The sequence below is a fragment of the Cetorhinus maximus genome, chromosome 1, assembly GCF_964194155.1.
Source record: "Cetorhinus maximus chromosome 1, sCetMax3.hap1.1, whole genome shotgun sequence".
In the NCBI taxonomy this organism is placed as follows: domain Eukaryota; kingdom Metazoa; phylum Chordata; class Chondrichthyes; order Lamniformes; family Cetorhinidae; genus Cetorhinus; species Cetorhinus maximus.
The window spans coordinates 116,312,431-116,334,812 of record NC_135879.1 but is presented as its reverse complement, the minus strand read 5'-3'; the positions used below and the strand labels follow the sequence as shown (position 1 = coordinate 116,334,812).

The window sequence follows — 22,382 nt, the reverse complement described above, 5'->3', positions numbered from 1 at the left end:
ATATCTAAAATGTCATTAATTTCTAAGGACAACACCTCCTTCCTAATGCTTCTAGCACTTTTGCAAAAAACACTGCAATCTTCAGGCTCGCTTTGGATGCTCACTCCATTCCTGATAACATTAAATGAATTGAATCACCATCCAAGATTGAACAAAAAGTCAATGTAATAGACAACTAAGTGCACCAACTAAGTACTTTCGACATTTCACTACAAAATAAACAAGGTGAAGTGGTTGCTACAATTTAACTGATCAGCTGCTAAACTGAAGTCAATGATCTTACAGAAAGAATTGAAAACTGATTCCATTTATGGTAAATTATGTGGGAATTCTCTTCAGATGGATCTTGTGTGCATAAAACGTGGATAATGAGGTATCAAAAGCAAACATCATGAAAAGCATAAATCCTGCTGCAGCCAGTTCACCAGTGTCATTATTTTCCAATCTAAGTAGCAGTAGCATGAACACTGGCTTAAATATAGCAAATTTGCAATTGGCATTGCCTTCCATAGGCCAGAATTATGATTACTTTCTAGCTGTTTTCAGAGTGGGGTAATGGTGGAACAGTGTAAAAGTCCCAGGAAATTACCAAGTGGCACAAGAAATGGTATATGCTGTAGATCTTTTTTTCAGTAAATTCCAGATCTATATAAATATTTAAATTCTTCTCCCATTTTCAATGAGGCACATTTGTCACTTCACCCAATTTGAGAGTAATTCAGTAGCTGTTGGATTCAAATATGTTAGAAAGCATCATTTAAATTAATTTTTAGTATTTTTAAATTTAAAAAAGGCATGAACAAAGCAAAACAATGAGAAAATACAATAAACACATGCCATTGTATCCATTTTCCAGGTTCTGTTTCAGAATGTAATCTATTTCATCCTTTTTCTACCGCAAACTCCTGTATCTCATTTTGAAATAGTACTCTTAAGCAAGATTGAGATACAGATTCAGGAAGTGTACTGCAATGTTTTATGGTCTTCAGTAATGGGCAAAGTAAGCTCTACATGTTTAGAATATAACAGTTACAGTTGCCTCTTTCAAATACATTTCATTGAACTCAAAAGCAAACTGATGCCATTTAGTATATAATGCACTGCAATTAACTGAACATTTTAAATCGAGTTTCAACAATATTTTAATGCCTATCAACGAAAGAAATAGTGATCAGTGGTGTTAACAAAAACATTTTCTCATCCTCTGTACGAAATTACAAGTTTTTGATCTGAACATACAAACACAAATATCTTTATTCAAGAAATTCCCTTTAGGACAGCCTTGCCCAGATATTTAATACATAACTGTTGGAAAATTTTTGATGCATATAGAGTATAAAAATACATTAAGACAGAAGTTTATATGTTCCCTGACAAATTTGTTCAAAATTTCACATAGCAAAAAATGTAAACTTTACTTTCAGCATTTAACATTTGATGAATTACACCAAAGCAACTATTTTTGGCAGGTAAGATACAGTAGATAAGTTTCACTTCATTTATGCTTCCACAAAGGAGACATTCAGTGCAATTCAAGCTGTCCCCTTTCATTTTCACCTTATTGCATATTTACAGTATATCATTGCATATCAAACAGGTAGCTCAAAATCATCCAAATGGCAGATTAGTTTCTTTATACATTCACTACCAAGATGAAAAGAAGGGTTTTCTGCAATGAAATGTCTGGGTAAAGGCATTGCTCAGGTGCACTATCCTGCCTTGGCTTCCCGAACTACTTCTTTCCACAACCACACGAGGCATCTGGACCAGTTGAATGGGGCTTTTCCCATCTTTAAGTGCCTGGGTAAGGTTCAAAATCTGAACACAAACAAAAGGCGTACAGCATAATTTTATCAGTCCCTTTCACAGATTATAAAAACTGATTTGTTCCATGAATTACTGTAATGCACTGATTTATCAGCCATTATACCAAGTTACTGCTCCTAAAAATATTTTGCCCATCTGGAACATTTTATTTGTGACAGTTCTGCATAAAAATATGAACTGCACATAGAAATCACAAACTTCTGAAAAGCAGGTGACTAAGTGTGATAAAGGAGCTTTTAGAAATAGTTAATTGGGAGAAGGCCAACCTCAATATGGTGAGAACAGACCTGGCCTAGGTAAATTGGAATCGAAGATTGGAAGTCAAAATTGTATCCGAATTGTCTTCAAAGAGGAGATAGTTTGGGTATAGTTGGGATACACTGCAACAAGGGGGACAAGGTTGAATTTGCTTGTTCAGAGCTCCCTTGATGAAGAAAATGATCGAAAGATAAAGCAGAAAAAGGGTGCATATATGAACATACAAAATAGGAATAAAAGTAGGCCATTCGGCACCTCAAGTCTGCTTTGCCATTCAAGATCATGGCTGATCTGTTTTGTTTTGAATTCCACATTCCCATCTACCCCCGATAACCTTTGATTCCCCGTCTAAGAATCTACCTCTGCCGTAAAAATATTCAATGGCCATGCCTCCACTGTCTTCTGAGACAGAGCTCCAAAGTCTCAAGACCGTCAAAATTTCTCATCTCTGCCCTAAAAGGGCAACCCCTAATTTTAAAATAGTGGCCCCTTGTTCTGGACTCAACCATAAGAGGAAACATCCTTTCCATGTCCACCTTGTCAAGACTGTTCAAGATCTTATACACTTCAATCAAGTCACCCCTCAATCTTCCAAACTACAGTGGAAACAAGCCCAGTCTGTCTAACCTTTCCTCATAAGACAACCTGCTCATTCCAGTTATCTATCTGGTAAACCTCCTCTGAACCGCCTCCAATGCATTTACACCCTTCCTTAAATAAGGAGACCAAAACTACACACAGTATTCGCGGTGCGGTCTCACCAATGCCATGAGTAACTGAAGCAGAACATCATTACTTATATGTTCAATCCCTCTCGTAATAATGGATAGCATTCCATTAGCCTTCTTAATTACTTGCTGTACCTGCCTATTAACTTTTTGACGACTCATACACTAGAACACCTAGATGGCGCTGCAGCTCAGTATTCTGCAGTCGCTCCCAGTTTAAGTAATACTCTGCTTTTTTATTCTTCCTGCCAAAGTGAACAACTTCACAATTTCATACATTATGCGCCATCTACCAGATTTTTACGGTAGTGAAAAAAACAAAGAAGCAAAGAGAGAATGAGAAGAGACTGGCACTAACAGAAAAGGGAATCCAAAAGTCCTTACCATATGCATATAAATAGTAAAAAGGCTGTAAAAGGAGGAGTGGGGCTGATTTGGGGCCAAAAAGGGTATTTATCCGTGAAGTAGGTGGTGCTAAAAATAAGTACTTGGCATTTGGCTTTCCCAAGGAAGATAATGCTGCCCAAGTCATAGTGAAAGAGGAGGAAGCTGAGACAGTGGATGCACTAAAAGCTGTTAAAGAGGAGGCACTGACTGGTTTGGCTGGCTGTAAAGTTGATACGTTGCTAGGACCAAATGAGGTGCATCCATAGATACTCAGGGAAAGGAGGGGTGGAAATTGTGGAAGCACTGCCATAATCTCCCAAACCTTCTTAGATACAGGATTGATGCCAGACAATTATCAATATTCAGAGAAGGGTTTAAGTGCAGCAAATACAGGCTGGTCAGTTTAACCTTGGTGGTGGGAAAGCTTTCAGAAACAATAATTTGGGACAAATTTAAAGAGCACTCGGACAAATGCAGATCAATTAAGGAAAGCCAGCATAGGTTGGTTAAGGGTAAACAGTATTTCACTAATTTGGCTGAGTTTTTTTGATGAGGTAACAGGTGGTTGATGAGGATAATGCAATTCATGGACTTGCAAAATGTGTTTGGTAATGTGCCACATAACAGGCTTACCAGGAGTAGACCAGGAATCTGCTCTGCCATTCAATAAGATCATGGCTAATATGACTGTGACCTAACCCCAATATCCTTTGACTCCCTTGTTAGTCAAGAATCTATATATCTCTGCCTTAACAGTATTGAATAGACTCCGCCTCCATCACTTTCTGGGGAAAAGGTACACAAATGCTCATGATCCTCAGAAAAAAAGTTCTCTTAATCTCCATCTCAAATAGGAGACCCCTTATTTTTAAACCATGCCCCCGAGTTCCAGTCTCTCCTGCAAGCGGAAACATCCTTTCAGCATCTACCTTGTCAAGTCCCCTCAGCATCTTTATGTTTCAATAAGATCACATCTCATTCTTCTAAACCCAATGGATCCTCATAAGATAACTTCCTCCTCCCTATCCCAGGTATCAGTCCAGTGAACCTTTTCTGAATTGCTTCTGAAGGTGATGGAACAAAAGTGACATTAGTAGCATGAATACAAACATGGCTGAGACATAAGAAACAGAATAGTGATGAACAATTGTTTTCAGGCTGGAGGGTGGTATTTAGTGAGATTCCCCATGGTTGGTATTAGGATGCTAGCTTTTCTTGATGTATTTTAATGATATTGACTTGGGTGTACAGGATATAATTAAAACATTTATGGAACTACACAAAATATGGTGGTATTGTGAACTGAGGAGAATAGTGATGGATTTCAAGAGGACAGACAGGCTGGTGCAATAGGCACACAAGTGGCAGATGCAATTTAATGCAGACAACTATGAAATGATTCATCTGGTAGGAAGGAGATTGGGAGGCAATATAAAAATAAATAGAATTTTAAAGGGAGTGCAAGTGCAGAGGGACTTGGGGGTATATGTGCACGTATTATTGAAGGTGGCAGTACAGACTGAGAAAGCAGTTAATAGAGCATATAGAATCTTGGGCTTTATAAAGAGCAGTAAATAGTGCAAAAACAAAGTAGTTATGATAAACCTGCATAAAACACTGTTTTGGCCTAATTGGAATATTGTCCCTAAAATTTGGTGCCCAGAATTAGAAAGGCTGTGAAGGCATGAGAAAGGGTGCAGAAAAGATTCACAAGAATGGCTTTAGGGATGAGAGGAATGACTTTAGTTACATAGTTAGAGTGGAGAAGCTGGGGCTCTTCCTCAAAGGAGGGAAGATTAAAAGGAGATCTGATAGAAGTGTTCAAAAATCATGAGGCGTCTGGACAGATAGATATGGAGAAACTGTCCCCATTGGCAGAAGAATAGAGAACCAGAGGAGACTGATTTAAATTGACTGACAAAAAAGTAATGGTGATATGAGGAAAAGCTTTTTTTCAAAAGCAGTGAGTGGTAAGGATCTGGAATGCATTGCTTGAAATTGGGATGGAGGAAGGTTCAATTGAAGCCTTTAAAAAAAAAGATAATTATTTGGAAAGAAAAATTTTGTAGGATTATGCAGAAAAGACAGCTGGGGGTAGATGTGTTTCTCTTGCAGAGAGCCGGACAGACACAATGAACCGTATGGTCTTCTGTGTTGTAACAATTCTGTTTCAGTTCACTCCACACACCTACAATCTATTAGAAAAACTCTAGATTCATTAAAAGCTACTTAAATGTATTAAACTTTGTATATGAAAGTCTTGTGTTATGCAAATACTGTATACTAGAGTTAAAAGATAAACATGTCCAAATCATTACTTGCAAGTTTTTTGTTCATCCCGATTTCATAAAAACTCACTGTACAAAGAATCAAACATACAATTACCTGTCCTCTCATCACGGACATCTGCAATTCAAAAGTGGGTTTGTCAAACCCTCTGTCGGTCTGAAAAATAAAATCATTTACATGCATTCATGAAAAAATACTACAATTAAAGTTTCTGCAGGCAGCCATATGACCTCAGCACAGAAAACTGTATCCATCATTGTCTTTTCTAAAAAATGTTGAAGTACCAATACCAAAGTACTTTATCACTATAGCTTGTCACTTTGACAAAACTCAGCCACGTGCAACTAGTTATGTTTTGAAATGTGACAGACCTCAGATTAGAAAGCCTACAAACTGACGAGGGGTACGAGAAAACAGACACCAGAACAAGAAAGTTAAGCACCTCCAATGCTTAACATCCCCAAAGTCAACTTACAAGTCTTGCGATCGCTTTTCAGTTGCACAAGAAGCCATAGTGGAATCCAGTGCAGAGGGGAAAGGAAAGGCTGTTTTTTTAGCACTTCCTCCACTAGGTGTTTTCCTTTTGTTTCTAAACTAGGGAATTGTATATTTACATTAGTTCACTAAATTAATTCAGATAATTAAAAGTTAGATAGATGCGGCAGGGCAGAGAGAATGAGCCTGAGGGAAAATGGTGCCAGAGACCAATAGATAAATGTGGAGGCAGAGAGTTAGCAAATGACAGAAATCAAGCTCAAGTGAATCAGCGAAGGCAATGAGAACAAATCAAATCAAGGAATGACATACAGGAGGCTGGTCGTTCAGAGAGCCCAGGGGTGAGGAACATGTAGCTGAAGGGGGATAAGGGACAGAGCAGAACATGGTGAACGTCCAGGAGCAAGGTTTAAAACAAAACAAAGTATCAACAGCACAAGCAGGCTAATCCACAGGAAGGTCTAGAGTCATTAATTACAATTAATAGTTTTAACAAGGTATGGGCCAAATTTTAAGAGGGGGGGATAGATATTTTTTTTAAATCCTGGATGGGTAGGCAAGACCTAGTGCTTGCAATTCCTGCACCACATGGGAACTACAGGTCACATCATGTGTTGGAGAACCACATATATAGGAAGCATCTCCAGCTGCTTGAACTGAAGCTCAGATTTCTGAGCTTGAGGGGCAACTAGAGTCACTGTGGAGTGTCAGGGAGAAATGAGAATTTCCCAAATTATATGTTCCAGGTGGTTGTCATTCCCACACGCAATAAGAGACAGGAAGTGCAGGAGTCTTTCAGGTGTGTCATTCTCAAGCAGATACTCAGTATTAGGGACTGCTGGGAGTGATGACACTCTGAAGGGGTGCATCTCAGACCATGGCACCAATGGGCAAGGGACTACACAGGAAGGAATAGCAAAGTTGAAATGCAGCTGGAAGATTGCATCATTAGGTTGAAAGACAAGCATTTCTGGAACCATATGGTGGTCTGCCTCTCTGATGCCAGAGTAAAGGACGTCATTGAGTGTGCACAGAATATTCTGCGGGGGGAATGGAGTCAGCCAGTTGTGGTACACACCTCCTCTGTTGTTGATACAGACAAGTACTGAGGTCCAAATGTCAGATTTTCAGACATCTTGCAGGAAGGAGGGCTTCAGATTCTTGGGGCATTGGGATTAGCTCTGTAGCAGGAGGTACTTATGCAAAAGGGACAGGTTACATCCGTACAGGACTGGGGCCAATGCTTGTTTAGGGAGGTTCATTAGTGTGCTTGGGGAGGGTTGGGAGAGCATATAGGAGAGAGGAATTAGGTACATAAAGGAGTGTAGGATAGTACTAGAGAAGGAAATAACACCGCATTAGATAGGATAAGATTGAGGAGGACCACAAGGAATACAAAGGCAGGTTTAAAATGCATGCATGTAAACAGTGTAGTTCATCAACTTTATTTACTACAAGTGCAAAGAAACATGTGGGAATGTGATATCAATAATGGAAGTGCAGCTTAAAAATGCTGAGGACTTGGTGTTTAATATTCAAGAATACAAAGTGTTCAGAAAAGGTGGGAAAGAAAAAAAAATGGTGGGGTGGCAATACAGATTAGGAACACAGGAACAGAAGGCCATTCAGCCTGTCAAGCCTGCTCCGCTATTCAATACGATCATGGCTGATCGAACACTTCAATGCCTTTTACTCACACTATCCCCATAACCCTTTACGTTATTGTTAATCAGAAATCTATCAATCTCTTCCTTAGACATGCTTAACGGCTGAGCTTCTACAGCCCTCTGGGGTAGAGAATTCCAAAGATTCACAACCCTCTGAGTAAAGAAATTTCTCCCCATCTCAGACCTAAGTGGCTTCCCCCTTATTTTGAAATTGTGTCCCCTGGTTCTAGACTCCCCGACCAGGGGCAACATCTTGCCTGTATCTACCCTGTCTATTCCTTTAAGTATTTTGTAGGTTTCAATGAGATCACCTCTCATTCTTCGTAACTCTGGAGAATACAGGCCCAGTTTCCCCAATCTCTCTCCATAAGACAGTCCCACCATCCCCAGAGCAAGCCTGGTGAACCCTCGTTGCACTCCCTCAATGGTAATATCCTTTCTGAGGTAAGGGGACCAAAACTGCACTCATTGCTAACCAAGCTTTTTACAATTAAAGCAAGACTTCACCAATCCTGTACTCAAATCCTCTTGTGATAAAGGCTAACAATCCATTAGCCTTCTTAATTGCCTGCTGCACCTGCATGTTAGCTTTCAGTGACTTATGGACAAGGACACCCAGATCCCTTTGTACATCTACACTTTCTAATCTCTTACCATTTAGGAAACACTCTGCACATCTGTTCCTTCTACCAAAGTGGATAACCTCACATTTTTCCACATTATATTTGGACCCCACATCCAAGTCATTGATATATATTATGAACAGCTGGGGCCCAAGTAACTTAGGGAAGGCATTGTACTGTTGTAAAGAAAGGATGTTCTTGAAGGGCAAGGATAGGATCCATTTGATTAGAGCGCAGAAGCAAGGTCTAATCACTAGGGGCAGTATCTGTAAGCCTCCAAATAACAAAAGTGGGAGAAGGAAGTGCGAATCTGCAGGGAAATGGCAGATAAGAACTATACAGTAATGACCATTTCTGAAATGTGTCCAGAATTTCCATGATCAGTATGATCTCAGTCCAACTAGGAAGGAGGTATTGTTGGATCTGATGTTAGGGAATGAGGTGGGTCAAGTGGACCAAGTGTCTGTGAGGGAAGACTTGGGTAATAGTGATCATCATTTATGATTTAGATTAGTAATGGAGATGTGCAAGGAACAATCTCAAGTTGAACTTCTGAAGTGAAAGAGGGCTAACTTCAATGGGATGAGAAGGGATCTAGCCAGGGTAAAACAGGGCCAAAGACTGACAGGAAAAACTAACAAAACAATGGTGATTTGTAAGGAGAAGATACTTAAGGAACAGGCTTGGTACATTCCAACAACAGCAGAAGTTAGAGGAACCAAAGGTAGAACCAAAGCCAGGACTTCTTGGATGAGGGACTTACAAAATATGGAGAAACCAAAAGGTAGGTAGGAAAGTAAATTGTGAAGAGGACGTAAGGAGGCTACAAAGTGACGTAGGTTAAATGAGTGGGCAAATGGAGTATAATGTGAGCAAATGTGAAACTGTTCATTTTGGCAGGAAGAATAAAAAAGATTATCTAAATGGTGAGAGATTACAGAGCTGAGATTCAGAGAGATCTGGGTGCCCTAATGCATGAATCATAAAAGGTTAGCATGCAGGCACAGCAGGTAATTAGAAAAGCTAATAGAATGTTATCATTTATTGAGAGGGTAATTGAACACCAAAGTAGGGAGGTTATGTTTCAGTTGTACAGGGCATTGCTGAGACCACATCTGGAGCAGTGTGCACAGTACTGGTCTTCTTACTTAAAGATGTAAATGTGTTAGCAGTTCAGAAAGGGTTTACTAGACTAATACCAGGAATGGGCAGGTTGTCTTATAAGGGAAGGCTGGACAGGTTAGGCTTGCATCCACTGGAATGTAGAAGAGGTGACTTAATAGAAACCTTTAAGTTCCCGAGGGGTCTTGACAGGGTGGGATGTGTGAAGGATGTTTCCTATTGTGGGGGAATCTGGAATTAGTCACTGTTTAAAAATAAAGGGGTTGCTCATTTAAGACAGTTGAGGAGAATTTTTTTTTTTGAGGGCTGAGTGTCTTTGGAACACTCTTCCTCAAAAGGCAGTGGAAGCAGAATCTTTGAATATTTTTAACGCAGAGCTAGATAGATTCTTGATTAACAAGGGGGTGAAAGGTTATTGGGATAGATAGGAATGTGGGGTTGAAGTTACATTCAGATCAACCATGATCTTGTTGAATGGCGGAGCAGGCTTGAGGGGCTGAGTTGCCTACTCCTAATTCAGATGTTCGTAAATATGGCACTCCTTTTCAAGGAAGGGTGCAAAGTTCTGGTGAAACCAGAAATCTGAAACATTAACCATGTTTCTCTCCCCACAGATGCTGCCTGACCTGCTGAATATTGCTTGCATTTTCTTTATTTCAGATTTTTAGCATCTGTAGTATTTTGCTGTTGTATTTGGGAATAGGCTATTTTTGATCTAGTATTATGCAGAGAAAGAGTTAACTAATTAATAAACTTGTAGTAAAGTGACCTCCAGGAAAGAGTTAAATAGGACAGAATTTTACATTGAATTTTAAAATGGTTTAGTTATGTCTGAAACTAGGATCTTAAATCTAAAAAAACTACAGAGGGGCGAGTTGGCCAAAGTAGATTGGAAAACTACATGAAAAGATATGGAAGTAGACAAGCAATGACTAGCATTTGGAAAATTAATACATAATAGAATATATTTGTTGCAGATTAAGGCACAAAACTCCCCATAGAAAAAGTGGCCCAACCGCAGCTAACAAGGCAAGTTCAAGATAGTATTAGATCAAAAGAAGTTGTTTATAATGTTACCACAAATAGCACGCCTGAGGATTATGGGGATTTTAGAATTCAAAGGAAGACCAAGAAATTGATAAGGAAAGAGAAAAGAATGCAAACAGACTAACAAGGGACATAAAAACATATTGCAAGCATTTTTATAGGTATGTAAACAGGAAGAGATTAGTGAAGCAAATATGGGGCCATTAGAGGCTGAATCAGCTTTGAGGAATAAGGAAATGGCAGAGTCAGTAAAATACCGTGTTCCTAGCTTCACGACAGAGACACAAAATTTCAGAAATAATGGGAGGCCAGGAATCAAGAATGATCAATTTAAAAAGGAATAGTACAAGAGAAATTAATGGGACGAAGCAGTGACAAATCCCTGGATCTGACAAACTGAACGACAGTTTTAAAAGCTGTAGATATCACAGGTGCATTGTGTGGATCTTCTAGAATTCCTTAGATCTAGAGCAGTTCTCAAGGATTGGAAGGTAGCAAACATAACCCACTACTTGAGGAAGAGAGAAAACAGGGAACTGTAGGCACTTAGCCTATCATAGGCAAAATGCAAGAATCTATTAGTAGGGATATGATAGAGCACTAGGAACCCATAGATTAGGCAAGAATTTAGGAAAGCGAAATCATGTTTGACAAATCTGCTAGTTTTTGAGGGTATAACTAGTAAGATGGTAAGGGAAATGAGTGGATATAGTGATTTTGAATTTGCAAAAAGCATTCGATAAGGTGTTGCACAAGCAGTTATTACACAAAATTAGGACTCATGGGACTGGGATAATAGTAGCATAGGTCGAGGATTGGTTAATGGACAGAAAATAGATTAGTAGAAATAATGGGACATATGTGGGTTGGCAAGCTGTAACTAACAGAATACTGCAAGGATCACAACTTGGGCCTCAGCTAACTCCAATCAATGTTAGTGATTTAGATGAGGGGACTGTGTAACATAAGCAGGTTTGCTGACAAAGCAAACACTAAAGGAGGATGCAGAGAGGCTGGGTGAATGGGCAAGAATATGGCAAATGGAATACAACATGGAGAACTGCAAAATTATTCACTTTGGTAGTAAAAATCAGAATATTTTTTGAACAGAGAAATTGGGAGATGTTAACATTCTTGAACTTGTACCTGAATCAAAAATAACATGAAGATACAGAAAGTGATTCGGAAGACAAATACTCTGTTAGCTGTTGTTACAAAGGGATTGGAATGCAAGAGTAAGCAAATCTTACTACAATTATATAGGACACTGTTGAGGCCACACCTGGAGTAGTGTGAGCAGTTTTGGTAGGTATAAAAGGACAGGTGGAGCTGAGTTGGATGATCAGCCACAACCTTGTTGAATGGTGGAGCAGGTTCAAAGGGCCAAATAGCCTGTTCCTGTTCTTTCTAATATCCATGTCTTGTTCTGGATCACAGTCCATTTGTTGGAGCCAAAAAAAGAGAGATCGAGACAATAAAGGTTCAAAAACTTAGCAAAGCTCCAGGTCAGAAATGGAAAGTGGCAATAAGATTTGAATCAGGAAGGCTGTGGAAAGTACACTTTTACTCACGCTTTGCGTAGGAATGAATTATAGAAAGTAGCATGCTAGAACAACTAAATTACTAATAAGTTTCAGGCCAGTCTGAGGCGAAAGATTCATTGTCTTTATTGGACAATTCAGCTGAAAAATGCTTTTGAAAGAACGCAAATTTCACCATGTAGCTCTGTTGTAAGCCAAGTCTGGAAAGGAACTAGTCAGAATGAATCAATCTTCACTTTGTCTAATGGTTCATGACAAGATGTGACAAAAAGCATATTCAGTACCCCACTTACCTATGTTGCTAAGCAATGAGTTTCACAACAAACAAGGCTGCCTGAAATAGCTAAATTTTTTGGATGGGGACAAGCTTAACTTACTGCAATTCTTCTACTTAACGGCTACCAGAAATTTCAACCAAAGGACAAAAAAATTGCACAAGTCAGCAAATCAATATTAAGAATAGAGAAGGCACAAAGAGCTTTCATAAACAAGTAACAGTGATAAACCACGAAGTGTAATGAATATTCTACTATTTTGTTGCACCAGTGCAATAATACCACTAAAAGGGAAAACATGAGAACTTTACATTCTTAGAATCACAGGACTGAGGACTAACCATGTCGCACATACAGGCTACCACAGAAGAAAGGCTATTTAAAAATACGGTTCCTTAAATTTGCTCATTTTGGATGACAATCTATTCATTTGCACACAGAGACTATTTTAAATTTATCTGAAAAGGAAGAATGTGCAGGGTTACGGGGAGAAGGCAGAGGATTGGTACTTGGTGAGTTGCTCATTCGGAGAGCTGGTGCTGACAAGATGGGCCAAATAGCCTCCTCCTGCGCCGTAACAATTGTGTGATTCTGTGACTAAAGCAACCCAAATTGTCCTAATGACACGTTGGAAGAAATAACAAGGTTACCTAGGTGCGTGCGTTTCTTCAGTAAAAGGAAATTCAACCCATTCCAATTTGAAGACCCCAAAGCTTAATGCAAAGTATCTACATTATAACTTCAAAATAATACAACTGCTGCCTTTGGAAACCCTCTCAAAAGGAATGAACCCAAAATTGATTTTTAGTAGTACTTCCAACAGGTCACTGCTATTGAAGGAAAATAAATACATTTTTGCATTCTAAGTAGCTACTTTTAACACCTTTATTATATTTGGAATTTTTTTCAGGTAATTTTTTCAGCTAATCATTGTGTGCATTTCATGATATGGCCACATCACTGTGGGGACTCAACAGGCTGTATTTAGTAAATGTGAGCAAAGTGAAAGGACTGTATCAACTACCAAGAATCATCCAACTCACAACAATTCTGACATTCACAATTTCAAATGTAGTAAAACACTAAACACTTTGATGTTGGGCTCAATTTACTTGAATCAAGTCTAGCCAACTGCGCTGATCTGTCAGGTGCATTTTGAATTCAAAAACATGCCTTGTACATGACAGCTCTTGATAGAGGGTCATGAAAATTAGTCCAAATGTGAACAAGTCTTCAGTAAAGATGATGAAGCTGAAATAATGAAGGGTATCCTTGAAAACATGAAAAGCTCACATGACAAACACAGGGTGTGAACAGTTTGAAAATATTTGACATGGTTTAGAATATTACCTGGCACATCAATAACTTGCATTATATTGTGTCCTTGATGTAAAACAATGTCGCAAAATGTAAAGGTGCGTTAATAGATGGCCACCAAGCCAAAGAACAGATTAGGAAGCGACCAAAGCTTGGTCAAAAATATGGATTCCAAGGACAGTATTAAAGTGGGTGACAGGGGCGGGTGGGGTGGAGGGAGAGGTAGAGGCACAAACTAGGGAGGAAATTCTGACCATGGGGCATCAGCAGCTAAAGGGCTACCCACCAATGCTGTGCCAAAGAAGGGGCATAGGCAAGAAGCCAGAGTCAGAGGAATGGAGGATTAGGGGTGGAGACAGGAATGCAGGGCTGGAGGAAGTTAAGAGTTTAGGAGGGATATAAATGTGGATAGGTAGTTTAAATTGTAGCTGTTTGGAGAGGAACTAAAGTGGGTTAGCTAGATCTTGGGTAATGGATGATCTGGACTTGGTGCAGGACAAGATAACTGCTTGAGATTTAGTAATTTTGAATGCGAGAATAAGTATGAAGTTATCCACTTTGGTAGAAAAAAGACAAAGGCAGAGTATTTCTTAAATGGAGAGGGGTTGGGAAGTGCTAATGCCCAAAGGGACCTGGGTGTCCTTGTTCATGAGTTACTAAAAGCTAGCATGCAAGTGCAACAAGCAATTAGGAAGGCAAATGGTATGTTGGCCTTCATCACAAGGGGATTTGAGTACAGGAGTAAAGATGTCTTGCTGTAATTGTATAGAGTCTTGGTGAGGCTGCACCTGGAATAGTGTGCACAGTCTTGGTCTCTTCATTTAAGGAAGGATGTATTTGCCATAGAGGGAATGCAAGAAGTTCACCAGACTAATCCCTGGGATGTTAAGATTGTCTTTTGAGGAGGGATTGAGCAAACTGGACCTGTATTCTTTAGCGTTTCGAAGAATGAGAGGTGATCTCGTTGAAACTTGCAAAATTCTTACAGGGTGTGATAGGGTAGATGTGGATAGGTTGTTTCCCCTGGTGGGGGAAGAGGAGACAATCTCAGAATAAGCGGTAGGCCACTTAAGACTGAGATGAGGAAGAATTTCTTCACTCTGTAATGAATCTTTAGGATTCTCTACCCCAGAGTGTTGTGGAAGCTCAATCATTGTACATGCTCAAAACAGAAATCGATAGATTTCTGGATACCAATGACATCAAGGGATATGGAGATATCGTGGAAAAAATGGCAGAGAGATAGATAAGCCATGATTGGTTTGAATGGCAGAGCAAGCTCGATGGGTCGAATGGCCTACTCCTGCTCGTATTTCCTCTGCTCCTAATTGCACCTTCAGGAAAAATAAATTGCATTTTCACTGTATAGTCCATAACTCTCAGGTTGAGTACAGCATGGATTACCTAATGGGCAAAACTCTGATCTGCTCCACAATGTACTTCAAAACCAAAGTTACAACAGTGATATTCGACTGCAATACTGTGGTTTTTGATAGCTCTTTAACTTGCCTGGGGGATTGCAAATAATATTGGATTTTGCCCTCAAAGCCTGTCCCCAGTTGAGTTGGGTTCAGTGCAAATTGATTTTACTTGTGACACTCAAAAACTCTGATCCCTTAATTCAGAAAAATTCAAATGTAGCTTCAAGAGCAGTGATCTGCACTCACAAATTACATACAGTATTACCTTATGCAAAACAAAGCTCTTTCCATCTTCTCAACCCTATTTGAGAGAGCAATAGCATTTCTGCACACTCAGTAGGTTCAGATGGCTCAACCTTACTTCACAGAATCCTTAAAACTATCAAAATAAAATATCATTGCATCAATCTGAACTGGACGCATGCCCATCTGAAGACAAAACTCTGTGCAAACTAAGCAGGGGAGCATTCAGACGATGTTTCAGCCATGAGTTTGGGACAAGCTTGATGGGGCAGCTGGTCTTTTCCAGCCTGTCAATTTTGCATGTTCATATGAATATGTAGCAACTATATTGAAAATGTTAATCCTTTAAGCAGCAATAAATTTAACCACAGAGATAAAAACAAAAAACTACTGCGGATGCTGGAAATCCAAAACAAAAACAGATTTACCTGGAAAAACTCAGCAGGCCTGGCAGCATCGGTGGAGAAAAGAGTCGACGTTTCGGGTCCACACGACCCTTCAACAGAACTGAAGTATAGTTAGGAGAGGGGTGAAATATAAGCTGGTTTAAGGTGGGGGGCGGGGGTAGAGAAGTTGAGGGTGGGGTGGTTGTAGGGACAAGCAAGCAGTGATAGGAGCAGATAATCAAAAGATGTCACAGACAAAAGGATCAAAAAGGTGTTGAAGGTGGTGATATTATCTAAGAAAAGTGCTAATTAAGAACGGATGGCAGGACACTCAAGGTACAGCTCTAGTGGGGATGGGGTGGAAAGATTGACAAGGTATTCGTTGTAGATTTAAAAATAATCGAAAGATTTTTCTTTTCCCACCTATTTCCATTATTTTTAAATCTACAATGAATACCTTGTCAATCTTTGCACCCCACCCTCACTAGAGCTGTACCTTGAGTGTCCTGCTATCCATTCTTAATTAGCACTTTTCTTAGATAATATCACCACCTTCAACACCTCTTTGATCATTTTGTCTGTGACACCTTTTGATTATCTGCTCCTATCACTGCTTGCTTGTCCCTACAACCACCCCACCCTCAACTTCTCTCCCCCCGCCCCCCACCTTAAACCAGCTTGTATTTCACCCCTCTCCTAACTATACTTCAGTTCTGTTGAAGGGTCGTGTGGACCCGAAACGTCGACTCTTTTCTTCTCCACCGATGCTGCCAGGCCTGCTGAGTTTTTCCAGGTAATTCTGTTTTTGTAATAAATTTAACCATCCAATCCACAGGCTGGCCTCAAATCCAGGTTCACCAAGAAATAGAATTTTGCTGTCATTAGCTAAATATACACATGTACACAGTATGAAACTTTAGCTGTATTGCACTACCTAGAAATTAAGATCAATTTTCAATGAAGCTCAAATTCCTGCACAGTCATTTCTGTACTTTCCCTGGAAAGCTCAACTTCCTATGTACAATCATTTGAAAGTCCATTAGAAAACAAACCTTAAAGAGTTCATATAGATCCTCACAAAGATCCTGAACAAAATTCATATCTGAAATTCGGGGAAGAACAAAGTCTCTTGTCTCTTGCGAAAAAGGAATTTTTGCCTGATGAAGCCAAGCCCAGTGAAATGGATCTTTTGAAAGACAAAACAAAAAATTGAGTTACCCATAGACATAGTTGTCCACCATAATGGCCACATGTTTAAAACTAGTTAGTACATAACAGGCTAGCACAGTTGCCCTGAGAATGCAATCATATCAAACTTCTCGACAAAACAAAATGACCCAGAAAAGTGAAATATGCAAATTTCCATCCATTATAACAAGTCTTTAAGGAAGAAATAGCTGATGTATACTTTTAAAGTCTGGGCAAGCAAAATGCTGGGAAAAAAGTGTTTTCCAATGCACTGAAATACAACCCAAATAGAGATTCAAAAAGTAATTGAGGAGCCAAGGCAACAGATTAAAGCCAGAGTGCAGCACACCTAGGTTTAAAAGGGAAAAATGAGGGTAAAACCTTAAAGCAGCAATCTCAAAATTCAACGAGTACGAAGCACTGAATAAGAAAAACAAAACCCAATAGAACAGTACACTCACGCTCCATAGGCAAATTGCCACAATTTGAAAGCTGCAGTTTGGACATCACAGCATTGGAGGACATCCACCACTTCAATGTTTCATTCCTGTGACATAGCACTGGAATATGCCATTAATTGTAGCAAACACTCCAAAGCATAAAGCATGTTAGTGCACACAATGACAATGTCAATAGCTTTAAAAACCTGAATCTCATGTAATCTTGTGATAAGATTTTCATCTCAATTAAGCTTGGTTTTAATTGCATCTTTAATTGATACTGCTGTTACAGCTGCGATTGTTTAGCATTGGTGTGCCTGCCTTGCTGTTATTGTTTCTCGCTGCCATACTGGTTATACTGATGGTGGTTTTGACCCATGTGTCAATATGCAGCCTTTTTCTATTGTTAGCAGGAGGTGATTTGTCTGAAGACTAAAGACTGAGTTATAAACCAGATAAATTAATACAAAAAACATTGTTGGTTATATATTTAGAATTAACAGAAGATTGTGAGGAAGAGATATTAATGTATATAATGTTATTGGAAATTATTTTTTTAAAAATAGAGGTTTAATCTGTGCGCTAATTGGATGAAAGCCAGCTAGTCTGGGTACTTTGATGCATAGTAGTTTTGAGATGTAAACAGTAGGTAGAGGGTACATTTGCATTTTGTTGAATAGAGCATTCAAGAGTGGGAGTGAAATCTTGCACCTAGCTAGGAGACACCAAGCAATATTTATATTGCTAATAAAATTGGTATTATGAAAGGGGTTCAAAGGGTCTAGTGATACAATGAGAATTTACATTCAAAGGGGAAGGCTGTGTATAACAGAAAGGAGTGTGCGCACACAGGCCAGAGGCATGTAAGATCTAAGCAGCTGTAAGCCTACAACTGTCTGCGAAGGAACAAATTGAAAAGAGCCTCATTTTGAATTCGTAGGGTGAAAAATGCTTTGTCTGGTTTCTGCTTAAGTCTATTGATTATTGTTGCCTTGGAGATTAATTTGGGAATTTGTTAGAAGTTATGATAGTAGTAATTTGTAGCCATGTGTATGTGTTTAATTTGTAAAACAATGTTTCATTTTGTTTGATATATAAAACCTCTCAAGAACTGGTGGTCTTATTCCTGAATTTAGAGCTGCAACTCAAAACATACCAATTGAAAAATAGGTTATGACAGTTGTTTAAAGTTTCCCTTTGGGATTTTAAATAACTCAGCCTTTACAAACTGTTGTATCATAACACAGAGCAGTCAGGGTATCTCTACCTGAAAACTAGGAAAAATAATAGAAATTACTTTCCAAGTCTATCCCAGGCTATGATAAATGGATCAGGTTTTCCCATTTCTGTATTTGCTTGCACCCTCCTCTCTCAGGTTTTTCCTCCCAGGATCTCATTTCCATCTTGGTCCTGCTCCCTCCTTTCAGGCTTTCCCTCCCCAGATCCTGTTTTTGCCCAGTTGCCTCTTCTCTGCATAAACTTTGTGATTAAACTATTAAAAAAATGGATTGCTAAAAAAAAACATTAATCAGAGGTTAACTATGATTAATTGGCAGTTCTAAAATACAAGTAATAATTCAGCAGTGCTACCTACATGAAACTAATGTCCTGTATTTTATGTAAAAGACATGCTGCATCTTGATATTTGCTATACACAGAGCATTGGGATAACTGAAAATGATCCAGCAAGTCTAACAAAATAGTAAACCAGAAATGAGCAAACCAAATTAAGATTTGTTTTTATTTAAACAGAAAAGGGTGTAAATCATAATAATTTTATCCAAGCTATATTTATAAACATAAAATTTATGATTGTAAACTGTTGAATTGCTAAACTGAAAACTAGCTGTTGGGAATGTCCTGCAAATCTGAAAAATTATACTATTAAGTGAAAAGTAGTTGAAGCTATAATTCTAATTCATATTATATTTTAATTCTGAAATTAAGTTATTGTTCCATTGACAATGGTTATGCTGAAAATTGTCTGGATTATGAGGAAAGAGTGAAAAGTGGTTGTTCGTTTACTGTGAAGCACCAACACACTGCTCCAGGACATGTTCCTGGGCATAATGAGAGTTTATCACAGGGGATTATACTATACATTATTCTCTTTAAATTGAAGCAGTGATTTAGCTGGTCTCAGCCTACAAGGCTCTATTTCTGCAAATATGCTTGAGGCTAATTAGAGTTTAGAACTGCTCTTTAAGTCTGCAAATTGCGAGGTGCTTATAAATTTACATCTCCGAATTAATCTGCAACCTTCCTCATCAAATATAATCTGTAATAAACATCAGCAAGAAATTGTTCTAAAAATATAATCTTGACTGACATGCAGATACTTTCAAAACAAGCCCACAGATTAAAAACACTGGATGCACACATTTCCTGTAGATATCTCACATATGCCCTATAACATTATGTACAAACTATACTTGTCTACAACTGCCATATACATATTTGGTTGGAATCCTGCCAACTCTCTATTCACATATCTAAAGTAGGCCTGAGGTCCACCAAAATTCAGCAGCTTACTTCATCCCACTTTTTCCCTGGTCTTGTCATGTCCCCAATCCTACTCTGAACAACTCAGCCTTTGCCAGACTGCTTCTGCTACTGCCCCAATTGATAGACTATTAAAACTGTATTCCCACTGAAACCATTTTCACCTGCTGCTTTACAAAGCACAGAATCAATTTAAATCTGCTCTCCAGGTCACAGAGAAAATGTTACTTTTTAGAACAGGAAAAAAACTCAATAAATGATTTTCCACATTAATATGGAAAGTCTTCATTTGTCAAACTTCTCCCATTTTGAAGCTGGCTCAGGTCTGGTACGAATATGCCTGGGGCGAGAACATGGTTAGAAGGAATTACAAAAGGAGTTTCTCCTTTATTCCTTTTTTTTGCTATATATAAGCAAATTGGATTTTGGAATAGAGTAACATTTCAATTCCTGTTATGATATGCTGCAGTGGCAAACAGTGAGGAAGATACAAACCACCTGCAAGAGGACATAAGTAGGTTAGCTGAATGCGCAGGCAAGTGGCAGATAGAATTTATTACATTGAAGTATGAGGTGACATACTTCGGCAAAGAGATGGGGAAAGGCAATCTAGAGTTAATGGCAGAATTCTGAAAGTGTGCAGGAACAGAGGGACCTGATGTGCATGTGCATTGATTTTTGAAGGTGGCAGGACATATTGAGAGGGTGGTTAGCAAAGCATATGGGATCTTGGGTTTCATAAATAGAAGCACTGAGTACAAAAGCAGGTAAGCTATGCTGAACCTTTGTAAAGCTCTAGTTAGGTCCCAACTAGAGGATTGAGTCCGGTTCTGGTCATCATATTTTAGGAAAAACATGATTGGTCCTTGGGAGGGTGCAGAAGGGATTTACCAGAATGGTTCCAGGGATGGGGGCTTTTAGCTACAAAGTTGGTTTGGTAAAGCTGGGGTAGTTCTCCTTGCAGCATAGGAGATTGAGGGGAGATTTGATAAGGGTCTACAAGATTATGACAGGCTTTGATAAGGCAGACAAGGAAAAGCTCTTCCCATTAGCTGATGGTACAGGGACTAGGGGACACATCTAGGAATATGGGCGAGAGATGTAGGGGGAAATGTGAGGAAGAACTTCCTTTTAAACAACATGATAATGATCTGGAATTTGTGGCCCACAAGAGTGGTGGAAGCAAAAACAATGAGTTCAAAAGGAAACTGGATGGGCACTTAAACGGAATAAACTTGCAGGGTTACAGGAATCAAGCGAGGAGTGAAAATGACTACTGCTCCATGGGGAGCCAGCATGGACCTGATGGGCCCAATAGCCTCCTTCTGTGCCATAAATGACTATATTAAAAAAAATATATATATTAAAAATGCAAATTTTATTTGATCACCAAAATCAGAGGCTTTGATGAACAAATCCCAGTAGGTTAAAGTATGCCCAGGTATCTGAGTGACACCAAAAGCTCTGAATAAAAAAGAAAAGTACTTACGCACGAAAGATAATTTTATAACTTCATCTGATTTTATTGTCAAAATATAATTTTGCAGGCTATTTTATTTTGAACCCTGAGTATTTGAGTTGAGAAGGTTTTTCAAAAATACTGGTTTGATAGATAGCTTTTGATTTTTTAGTAGATCTTGCTGACTGGTCATTAGTTTAGTGCTTATAGTTTTCTGCTATTTGGTTTGCATTCCACATCAGGTGAAACTGTCAAAAGTTCACGTATGGTAAACTGTGGATGCTGCTTAGATTATGCAGCATTCTCATTACTGATCTAATACAATGGTAATACCAAAAAACATTTCACAAGTGGAAAAATATACATTCAAGCCAAAATGTATAAAGTAGAATGGAGTAAGATTAGGATACTAAACAGGATACAAGACTTCAGAAAATGTTTTAATCTAAACTGAGAATCATGCAAATAAGTAAAATAGCCCTTACAACTAAATGTACTTACAGGCTCTCCACTCATCAGGATGTTTAAATGGAAAAGCTAATCCATTGTCGATTGCTGCAATTTTAATGACAGGTTCTTTGCAATGTGTCCATTCAGAGTCCTGTTAAGTAGAATAGGTTTTTAAACTTTATAACAAACTTTTTGCATAGTAGTAGTGTTTAAGAAATCCACTTCATGGGTAATAATGTTAATGCCCATTAAATAAAAGAAAATATAGTGTCTAGTTATCATATTAAGGCCAACTGCACCGCCACCCCAGAAGTGCTCAACTAATTCATCAGACCCCAGATCTTCATGGCCCTCATATTCCAAGGCATGAATGTCTAATACATTTACTTACAGTAGGAAAGCCATCATCAGGGAGGCTTGCATGGGTTTATGAACTAATATGGGTCAACCTTCAGTGGAATGGAGTAAAAAACAAACATGGTAAAGAAAAAGGCTTAATTAATTTAGTATTTATATATCAATCCAACAAAGTTTTTGATCAAGTTTATGGAGAGTGCTGGAGAAACGTGAACTGACAAAGAATGAGCAAGATGTTAGTCATCTATGCTTAGATCCTTCGAGATTTGCAGGTTGTTAAATAACAGGTCAAACAGGGGTAAGGACATGGAGAGATTTAAAAACAAGGATGAGAAATCTACCAAATTAATCACCTGACTA

At 38.8% G+C, this 22,382-nt stretch overlaps 1 protein-coding gene across 1 annotated transcript in view; it reads right to left on the bottom strand.

Moving 5' to 3' along the window:
• Positions 1-1,124: 1,124 nt before the first annotated feature.
• Positions 1,125-22,382, bottom strand: part of pi4k2b (phosphatidylinositol 4-kinase type 2 beta) — a 56,017-nt gene continuing 34,759 nt past the window's right edge. Inside the window, exons 6-9 of the mRNA XM_078545827.1 lie at positions 21,717-21,816; positions 16,679-16,812; positions 5,586-5,645; positions 1,125-1,818 (exon numbers count right to left, since the gene is read on the bottom strand). Coding sequence (XP_078401953.1) covers positions 1,645-1,818; positions 5,586-5,645; positions 16,679-16,812; positions 21,717-21,816 — 468 coding nt within the window. The 3' untranslated portion in view covers positions 1,125-1,644. The remainder of the gene's footprint in view (positions 1,819-5,585; positions 5,646-16,678; positions 16,813-21,716; positions 21,817-22,382) is intronic.